The sequence below is a fragment of the Fukomys damarensis genome, unplaced genomic scaffold (genome assembly GCF_012274545.1).
Source record: "Fukomys damarensis isolate Sample0158 unplaced genomic scaffold, DMR_v1.0_HiC HiC_scaffold_20, whole genome shotgun sequence".
Taxonomy (NCBI): Eukaryota; Metazoa; Chordata; class Mammalia; order Rodentia; family Bathyergidae; genus Fukomys; species Fukomys damarensis.
Window position 1 is genome coordinate 498,015 of NW_022900932.1, and position 9,836 is coordinate 507,850.

The 9,836-nt window shown below is 55.4% G+C and overlaps 2 protein-coding genes across 3 annotated transcripts in view; one reads left to right on the forward strand and one right to left on the reverse strand.

Annotated features, from left to right (window-relative positions):
• The window catches only part of Abcf1 (ATP binding cassette subfamily F member 1), a 15,001-nt gene extending 9,218 nt beyond the window's left edge, over positions 1-5,783 (forward strand). The window contains exons 18-25 of the mRNA XM_033766350.1: positions 384-555; positions 663-737; positions 822-892; positions 1,649-1,681; positions 1,765-1,933; positions 2,017-2,081; positions 2,194-2,266; positions 2,366-5,783. Of these exons, the coding sequence (XP_033622241.1) occupies positions 384-555; positions 663-737; positions 822-892; positions 1,649-1,681; positions 1,765-1,933; positions 2,017-2,081; positions 2,194-2,266; positions 2,366-2,532 (825 nt within the window). The 3' untranslated portion in view covers positions 2,533-5,783. The remainder of the gene's footprint in view (positions 1-383; positions 556-662; positions 738-821; positions 893-1,648; positions 1,682-1,764; positions 1,934-2,016; positions 2,082-2,193; positions 2,267-2,365) is intronic.
• Positions 5,784-9,587: 3,804 nt separating this feature from the next.
• The window catches only part of Ppp1r10 (protein phosphatase 1 regulatory subunit 10), a 15,218-nt gene continuing 14,969 nt past the window's right edge, over positions 9,588-9,836 (reverse strand). For both annotated transcript variants that reach the window (XM_033766351.1, XM_010643426.3), the window contains exon 19: positions 9,588-9,782. In XM_033766351.1, coding sequence (XP_033622242.1) covers positions 9,673-9,782 — 110 coding nt within the window. In that variant the 3' untranslated portion in view covers positions 9,588-9,672. The remainder of the gene's footprint in view (positions 9,783-9,836) is intronic.

Here is a 9,836-nt window from a genome sequence, read left to right on the forward strand (position 1 = left end):
CCAGGGCTGGCGGAAGACACTGCTGATCGTCTCCCACGACCAGGGCTTCCTGGACGACGTGTGCACGGACATCGTCCATCTGGACGCCCAGCGGCTGCACTACTACCGGGGCAATTACAGTGAGCGGAGGGCGGCAGGGGCGGGCCGGGCCCTCACCCTGCACGTCCCCGCTGAGGCCCGGTCCCTCCCCGCCCAGTGACCTTCAAGAAGATGTACCAGCAGAAGCAGAAGGAGCTGCTGAAGCAGTACGAGAAGCAGGAGAAGAAGCTGAAGGAGCTGAAGGCCGGCGGCAAGTCCACCAAGCAGGCGGTGAGCCCGGCTCCTCCCAGCAGGGCCACGTCCCGGGACCACAGCGTCTGGACCTCTCCCCTCTGCCTCTCCAGGAAAAGCAGACAAAGGAAGCCCTGACACGCAAGCAGCAGAAATGCCGGCGCAAGAACCAGGATGAAGAGGCCCAGGAAGCGCCCGAGCTGCTGAAGCGGCCCCGGGAGTACACTGTGCGCTTCACCTTCCCGGACCCCCCGCCGCTCAGCCCCCCAGTGCTGGGCCTGCACGGTGGGCTCCGCCAGGCCTGGCTGCCAGGAGGGAAGCCGGGCCTCCCCTGCCTCAGGGGCCTCTGGGAAGGTCCCGGGAAGGTAACGGGTGTCTTGTCCTGGCCTCAGGCGTGATGTTTGGCTATGAAGGGCAGAAACCACTCTTCAAGAACCTGGATTTCGGCATCGACATGGATTCCAGGAGTGAGTTGGTGTGGAGTGGCCCGGGATGCGGAGTGGGAACTGCGGTTTGGGGTCGCCTTGGCTGACCCCCTCTTCCTCTTGCAGTCTGCATCGTGGGCCCTAACGGCGTGGGGAAGAGCACACTGCTACTGCTGCTGACCGGCAAACTGACCCCCGTGAGTCCTGCGGCAGCCAGGAGTGAGGGCGCCCCCTGCAGGCGGGCTTCGGTGCCGCAACCACCCCGGGGAGAAAGGGAGCTTTGGGCAGTTGAGGAGAGGCGCTGTCTCATTATGTAAGAGGTTCCTGTCCATTAGAGAATGTGAACGCTGCGTCATCCAAGAGGAGAATACCGAGAGCTGGTACTAACGTTTTGTGGACAGCTTTCTCCTTTTCCTGTGCAAGTGTGTGCAGTTTCTTTTTAGGAGCCAGCCTTTTCCGCAGAACACCATCAGGTGTTTTCTGCACTCGTGGTTACGTGTGCAGACATGGACCTGTGCCTGAGCATCCTTGGTTTAGTGTCAGCTGCCTGGAATTGCTCTTGGGACTTGGTGGATTGCTGGGTAGCGTGTTAGACGGCACAGCTGCTGCTCCCTTCCAGAGTGTGGAGGGTCTGTGTAACCACCCCGCACGGTGCAGGTGTCTGGAGAAGCTCCCGTAGCTCCCCATGGAAGCAGAGCCTCCCACAGTGCTCTGTGACCTTGTTCGTGCGTCAGTCCCTTCCCTCCTCGTTTTCCTCTTCACTCTCTGCCTCTCAACCCCTGTGCTTTCCTGGCTGTGCCTTCGTCTTGTTATGGACAGCATCAGGTCCCTTTCCTGTGTGCCCTCGATCCCAGCCCAGTTCTGGTTCTTGTTTCCCTGCAGAAAAGTTGGGATACAAGCGAGGGGACCCTTTGCCCTGCTTCCTACTCTGACCACTTGATCTTTCCTTGTAGACGCGAGGGGAAATGAGAAAGAACCACCGCCTGGTAAGTTGGTCTTGGAAGTAAAGGAGTGAAAATCTGATGGAGGAAGTGTGGCTTTGACAGATCACCTCTTTCTCCTTGGGCAGAAAATTGGCTTCTTCAACCAGCAGTACGCAGAACAGCTACGCATGGAGGAGACGGCCACCGAGTACCTGCAGCGGGGCTTCAACCTACCCTACCAGGATGCCCGCAAGTGCCTGGGCCGCTTTGGCCTGGAGAGCCACGCGCACACCATTCAGATCTGCAAGCTCTCAGGTACTGGCGGGAGCGGGGAGGGTGCATTCCCTTCCACGTGCCAACTCACGGTGGGTGTGGCAGAGCCCCTCTTCCTCCTGCAGGCGGGCAGAAGGCCCGGGTTGTGTTCGCAGAGCTGGCCTGTCGGGAGCCTGACGTCCTCATCCTGGTGCGTGGGCGGAGGCGGGGGCGGGGGGCTGGGGGCTGCGGGGCTCAGCGGGGGGCAGCGAGGGGGCTGCAGACCTCAGCGGGGCTCAGTGGGGCCGTCTCCTCCTCTGCAGGACGAGCCGACCAACAACTTGGACATCGAGTCCATTGACGCCCTGGGGGAGGCCATCAACGAGTACAAGGGCGGTAAGTGGGTGCTAGGGACGGGACCCCAAAGCTCCCTCTCTCACGCCCTGGTCCTCTTCCTCTTCTCTCTGCCCTGACTCTCACCATCTCTCTTGAAAGCCGTGATCGTCGTGAGCCATGATGCGCGACTCATCACAGAAACCAACTGCCAGCTGTGGGTGGTGGAGGAGCAGAGTGTCAGCCAGATCGATGGGGACTTCGAGGACTACAAGCGGGAGGTGCTGGAGGCCCTGGGCGAAGTCGTGGTCAGCCGGCCCCGGGAATGAGCGTCCTCAGGAGCCCCTGTGGCCCAGGCGACCCCGTTTCTCCCAGCTGACTCTCCACGTGACTACCAAGATACCATAGTTTGCTTCTTCTCTCTGAAAGACCTGTGTGTTTTCTTTCGGCCAACCGGGCGGGCCTTGCCCTGGACGCCCCGCAGACTGTGGGGACCCTCGTGTCTGGCCTGTGTCCAGCCACGCCCAGGTGGCCCCTTGTCGAGGACTTCTCGCCTGGAAGCCTAGCTCGGCCCGCCTGGAGCTGCATGTGCACCCGTGAGCCTTGGTTGGGGAGACGGCTTGTGGGTACTCGTCAGGATCCGGTGCCAGAGCGTCTGGGGGTGAGGGGCAGCGGAGGAGAGCCGCGAGCTTGATTTGCTGTTCCCACCGCCTGTCACTGTGCAGACTGGCTGGAGCGGGGGCCGTTCTCAGCCCTCGTGTGCTTCACCAGTTTTCTTTCTCGGAGCCTTTAGTCCTCTGCCCCACTTAGACAGATGGACAAGCTTGCTGTCTTTACTGCATTTTGGACAGGGGCTAGTTAAGGTCCTCCCTCCCTCACCGAGCCTTTCAGACAAGGCAGAAAAGAACGTGATTTTGACCTGCCATCTTGGACGCTTGTCTCTCACTGTCTAAGCTGCCACGTGAATGAGGAGGTGCTCTCTCCTATGATTAGGGGCCATAGTACTCCCTGGAGCCAGACACGGTAGTACACACCGGTAATCCCAGCACTTGGGAGGCTGGCTGAGGCAGGGCTGATAGAGTTCAAGGCCAGCCTGAACTGCACAGTGAGGCCCTGTCTCGAAGAAAACGAGTTAGACGGGTGGGATGGAACCTGCCTGTAATCCCAGCCCTCTGGAGCCTGAGGCAGGATCACTGTGAGTTCCAGGGTCTCAACTACATAGTGACCCCTTGTCTGAAAAAACCTAAAACATACACAAGCTGCTCCGGGCATAGTGGTTCATGCCTGTCACCCCAGCTGCTCGGGAGCCTGAGGCAAGAGGATTGAGAGTTTGAGGCCGGCCTGGGCAGTTTCATTTAGCAAGACCCTGTCTCAGGATAAAATAAGGCCTATGGATTTAAGTAAGCTGAGCATGGCGGTGCACACCACTAAGGTGGGGCCATCCTGGGTGATGGCAAAAGCATCTCAAAGGGTACAGTGTACATAATTACATAATGTGTATGCTTATTACCAGACGCGTAGTTGTATCCGGTACCTTTCTGTTGCTGGGACAAAATACCTGGCATGCATGACTTAAAAGCAAAGTTATTCTGGGTCACAGGCAGGGGTCTTAGTCCCCAGACAGCTGTCTGAAAGGTAGAAGGGGAAGGGAGAGCAGTGCTGCTCACCTGAGGACTGGGAAGAGGAAGGAGCCGGAGCAGCTCAGCCCTGACCTGTGTTCCCCTCAGCTCCTCTTCCTGGTGGAAGAGCCAGCAGCCACTGGACTGATGGATTCACACTGACGGTAGAGCCGGATGGCCAGTCATTTCCCAGGGCCCATCTTAGGCACACCGGCCTTTGGGGGACGGTTTAGCCCTCTGTCCTACCCCGGCCTCCATGGGATTCTGCCCACCCCGTCATGCAGCATGCATTTAGTGCATTGCTCAGAGTCCACATCCAGTCTCCCTGAGACTCAGGCAAACTCAGTGGTGAAGCCCATTTAGAAAATGCCCAAGGCAAAGTGGCACAGGGTAAAGCTCCATTCCCAAAGGAAAGGAGGTCAGAAAGGATCAGACCGAAGTGAGACTGGAACCCATCAGGGCAAATGTTTGTTCCCGAGCTCTGTCCACAACACCCTTACTTAGTGACCATCTGCCCGCAGCCCTTAACAGACTGTTCTGGCATCACTGACTTCAGCTTCACGTGCAGCCCTCTCAGGCCGACTGCAGGGACTCGGCCCTTCTGACTCCTCTGTGTAACATACTGCTCGCTCACCTGCAAAACCAGCCGTGTGGACACTGCAGAGTTCTACAAAGCGAGCTTGACGGTAGCCAGGCCCACTTGGACCATGGCTGCAGCTTCCTTGGAGAACCCTGACAGTTAAGCACTGTGAAATGAATCTTGGGCAAACAACTTGGCAGACCTGTGCGAGCAGGGTGGCCCTGTGCCCCTCTTGTGAGCCGGCTTTAGTGTGTACCTGTTCCCATCTGAGCTTGTGATGAGGGGGGTGTGGCCAGTTCTGAGATGCCCTCGAGGCATTTTTCTGATTGTCCTGGAGCAAAAAATGTGGCTTTTTAAAGATCCTTATTATTTGAAAGTCCAGTTATTTAGCTCAGTGGTTCTGCTGCCTGCCTGGCAGGCACAAAGTCCTGAGTTCAATCCCCAGTACCAAAAAAAAAAAATCATAGTGAAAAGTTTTTGGCCATGTATGTATCCACTCGGACACCTGAGGTTTTACTATTCCAAACTGCTCAGACTAGGGTGAGGTTTCTTGGACGTGGAGTAATGACACTGGGTTGGGCAATTCGACCGTGAAAGGGACGGCCAGGTGTTCAAGGGTGAGCGGCCCGGCCTCTGCACTCAGTGCCAGTGCCACTTGCATTCTGACAACCAGAGATGTTTCTGGACATGGCCAGCGTCTCCAACCACTGGCTGGACTTTACAGACTGGTGCACAGGTAACACAAGACTGCACCATTAGCAGTGTGAAGTCCAGCAGTGACTGCCACTCGATCTCTGATGGCTAGGTTCTGCGCACTGTGCCTCTTACACACACAGCTACCCACCCATAACTTTTCCCTACAGAAAACAGGACCTTAGAGAAAACATTGCTGGGCCAGGGATTCAGCTCAGAACCACACCTGTGTTGCAAGCACAAGGCCCTGAGTTCGATTCCCGATACTGCAAAAAAACTAACATAAAAAACATTAGCAACTACCTTTATGTCATGATAAGAGAAGAATCTAGTTTATAAAGACCCTAAGCACTCACTCGTGCCCCTCCTGACTTGTTTCTTTTTTCACTTGTAAGTATTCCTTTCAATCTGCAGTTTCTCAGATTTGAACTTCAGAAAGTGCAGCCTTTTCCCGACCTCAGGTTTAGCTTCTGAGCACCCGCACCCCAGCAGCCCCATCTTTCTACCTCTACCCATCCCTGCAATGTAATGCGCTCTTCTGCTTCCCAGACTAGGAGAACTCACCAGGTGTGAGGGTGCTTTGCTCCTTTGCTGAGTTTATTTTCCAAAGTCAGGCATGGTGCAAGGCTATACTCCCAGCACACCAGAAGGCCGAGGCAGGAGGATCACAAGTCCCAGCCCAGCCAGGGCAATTTATCAACTTTATCTCAAAATAGCAAATAAAAAGGGCTGGGGATTCAGCTCAGTGGAAAGGCTCTGGGTTCCAACTCAAGTACTGGAGATTTTACTCCAGTCAGTTGTACTGGAGTCCGAAGTTTTTACCTGAGGAGAAGGGGACTGGCACTCGGATGCGACCTGCATTCTCAGGCACGCCAGTGTCCCCAAATCAGTGCCGTGCTTCTCCGGCGAACACTGGCCGATGCCAGTTAGTGACACTGGGTCAGATTTTGTGATTTGTCGGCACTACCTTGCCACCCAGCAGCAAGGATGAGAGAACAGTGATTCAGAGCTGGTGACAGGTCTGGTGCCCCTGGGAAGAGTCAGCAGGAGCACGACTGCTGAACAGGTGGCTGAGGATGGGGGTGGAAGCAGGAAGCAGACTGAAACGGGAGAGACAGGAGTCTGCAGTCCTGGTGAGGCCTGAACAGCAGTGGGTGAACTGGGTGAGGTGCTCGGGCCACCCCTTGAAAAAGGGAAAGAAGTTTTTTGGATACAGGGTCTCCCTCTGCAGTTCAGGCTGGCCTTGAACTCACAGCAATCCTGCCTCAGCCTCCAGAGTGATGGATCACAGGTATGCCTCACCATGCCTGGCAGTTGAGCTCATTTTCAAATTAAAATAGGAAAAACTTGAAGCTTTCTTTAAACGTTCTTGGGACTTCTCTTGGGAGCTAAGTGAGAAGCAGGCCTTGGAGACAAAGTTATGGCCACTATGTTGGGAAAGGTTTGGCTGGTTTTTCCAACTGAGCCTGCTGAGTTTAAGTGTCGTCCCCGTGTGGCCAGTGGTAGAAATAACAGCCAAGGAGCTGGCACCTGGGGTCGTGTTCTCAAGTTTTCCCCGAAGGTGAGCGCCAGTACCTGGGCCCTTGTTGGGAGAGAGTTCTCAGGAGCTACCCAGGATCTGCTGAGTCCAAAGCGCGGCCAGACCCCGCTGCCTGCCTCGGACTGTTCAGGTGATTGGCGATCACGCAGTTGGAAAGCCATGGTTCTCAGAGCACCCGCACCCCGGCAGCCCCGTCTTCCTCAACTCTGTTCCATCCCTGCAATGTGATGCACTCTTCTGCTTTCCAGAGTAGGAGAACTCAGCAGGCGTGAGAGTGCACACTGCTAATCCCAGCACTTGGGAGGCTGAGGCAGGAGCATCACCAGTTCGAGGCCAGCTGGGCTACATAGCCAGACCTTGTTCTTTTTTTTGGGGGGGGGTTACTGGGGGATCAAACTCGGGACCTTGTACTTGTGAGGCAGGTGGCAGAATCACTGAGCAAAATCCCTGGCCCACGAGTCCTTGTTCTAAAAGTTGATCCTATGCCTCTGTGTTCTGGTCTTCAAAGCCTCCCACACCCCCAGGAATCATCTAGGTCCTAAATTTAATACTTGCCCTAAAGAACTGGAACATTTTACTCTCCGTCTAGCAGCAGGGCCTTGCCCTTGGCAGGGCCACTTTCTTTTTGAGACAGGCTCTCAGTGTGGTCCAGGCTGGCCTTGAACTACCTATCCCAGGCTGGCCTCAAACTTATGGCAGTTCTGCCTCAGCCTCCCAAGTGCTGGGATTACAGGCGTGCACCACTAGCAAAGGACAGTTTTGTGGGACAAGCAGTCTATACATTTCCCTTACTTTCTCCCCTGAAACTTCCCTCCTATCAACACACAGGCTTGTTTGCTTCCTGGGCAAACACCACAGCTGGGCCTTACTAATCCCGTCTCCTTCCACCTCAGGCAGTTTCAGCCAGAACCAATGGCCACACAAAGTCTATGGCAGCAGCCACCTGTGAGGGGCTGCATGCTCCACAGGCCCCTGCTTGGTGTGAGTGTGTCCTTGGTCCTGTGGCATCACTAGGGATCACTGAGGTACAGCCGCAGCTCCTTATTTATTTTTGTATTTTTTGAGACAGAGTCTCACTATGTAGTTGAGACTGACCTGGAACTCACTCTGTAGCCCAGGCTGGTCTCGAACTCTCAGCGATCCTCCTGCCTCAGCCTCCTGAGTGCTGGGATTAAAGGCGTGCACCACCACGCCCAGCCCCAGCTCTTTTTAAAATGTTGTGAGACAGGGTCTCTGTGCTTCATTGCCCAGGTGGGCCTGAACTTGTGATCCGCCTGCTTCTGTGTTGACCTGTAGGATCTTCTCTGTAGCCCATGTCTCAGAGCACAGCTGGTCTTCTGCATCTGTGGGTTCCACAGCCACAAATTCAACTGGGGATAAAAGTACTTAAACTGGGCCTGGTTGCACAACCTGTAACCAGAACTCTGGAAGGCTGAGGTAGGAAGATCACAAGTTCAAGCCAAGCTTGGGCAATTAGACTTAACATAACCTCATCTCAAACAAGAGTTGGGGATGTAACTCGGTGCAAAGGGCCTGCATTCAATTCCCAAAACAATACTGAAGGAAAAAAAGCTGAACTGAATCTGTAGACTTTGTCATTTTTCCCTAAATATATCTACTGTGGTACCTCAGTTCACAAACTTCTTTCCACAATCCTGGGTGCAAACCAAATTAGACAAAACCCTAAACTGGATGTGGCGGCGCACACCTGTAATCCCAGCACTTGGGAGGCTGAGGCAGGAGGATCGCTGTGAGTTCAAGACCAGCCTGGTCTACATAGTTCCACGTCAGTCTCAACTACATAGTGAAACCCCGTCTCAAACCCAACGCTCCCAAAAACCCCCGAATCAAAGTCAGTTGTTAGGTCAGTGTTGATCGCATGGAGAAATTTGATTTGGTTCTTGGGCAGTCATTTTAAGAGCTGTGAATTGGGCTGGGGATTAGCTCAGTGGTTCTGCCTGCCTCGTAAGCCCAAGGACCTGAGTTCGATCCCCAGTACCAAAAAAAAAATTAATAAAAAGAGTTGTGAACTGAGGTACCACTGTTGCTTACGCTGTTTTGGATGGGATCTTTGACCACCTAAAAGTACAGGAGGACATGCACAGGATTTAGGGATCCCTGCTGGGCAGCGGGGTGTTCTGGCCCCAGTCCTCCCGGGTGAGAGAAGCCCTGCTGTATCTTTCATCAGCACCAACTGACTGGAAGCAAGAGCGAGTGTGAGTTCCCAAAGGACAAGAAAGACTTCGTGAAGGTTCATCCCAATCTATCGACAACAGCTGAAAATAGCTTTGGGGAAAGAAGTCCAAACACACGAGGGGTTAAATAAGCTGCTTCTCTTTCCACTGTTTATTAATGTACAAAATATACAAAACCAAAAGAAAAAATTCATCCTTAAATCCACTGTGGCTCTAACCCAAGACCCTGCACAAAACCCAACCAATCCACTGTTTTCATAGAAAACAACTGATGCGAGTGGGAGGAGGGAGGACCGGGAAGGGGACGTCACCTGACCGAACCCTGGGGGCGGTGGCTACAGGGGCCCCATAGCAGCCCCGTGTAGTGTGCAGGCCTGAGCAAACGGAGAGCTGGTCCCGAAATGTCCTTCGAGGTCCCCAGCAAAGCTGGAGGCAAGGGTGGCTCCCAGCTGACTCACCAACGCAGAAGTGAGCTCTCGACACCATCGAACCCAGTGCCCAGCGGCCCGCGGCCCGCGGCAGACCCCAGAGCTGTCCACAGGCTGCGGTCTCACTTGAGCCCACGGCACGGTGTGGGCCACTGTCAGAGCTCAGATCCAGCCCACGGAGCCCAGGCGCCACAGGACAATGGGCCCCGCGGCGTCTGCCCCAGGAGGGACCACGGACTCGGCAGGGCGACCGTGCGGCGGGCCCACGAGTGGAGGGAGGGGCTCCAGGTCAGTAGCCTCGGTTCCCAGGAGGGGATGATACATGCAGGTGGGAGCCGAGGAAGGGGAAACGGGCCTCACAGAAGCCATAACGGGCGGAGGAGCAAGGCTGAAGTCCAGGGGTGGCGGGCGGCCCTAGGGCAGGGGCGGCCCGTTGACACCCGGGTGGTAGAAGGCACAGTTGTTCTCGTAGCGGCAGTTGCCCTTCATCATGAAATGTCGGCAGACGGGGCGATTCGACATGTCTGTGGAGGAAGGCAGGGGGTGTCAGGCTGGGCCGGGCGGCGGGGGCGGGACAG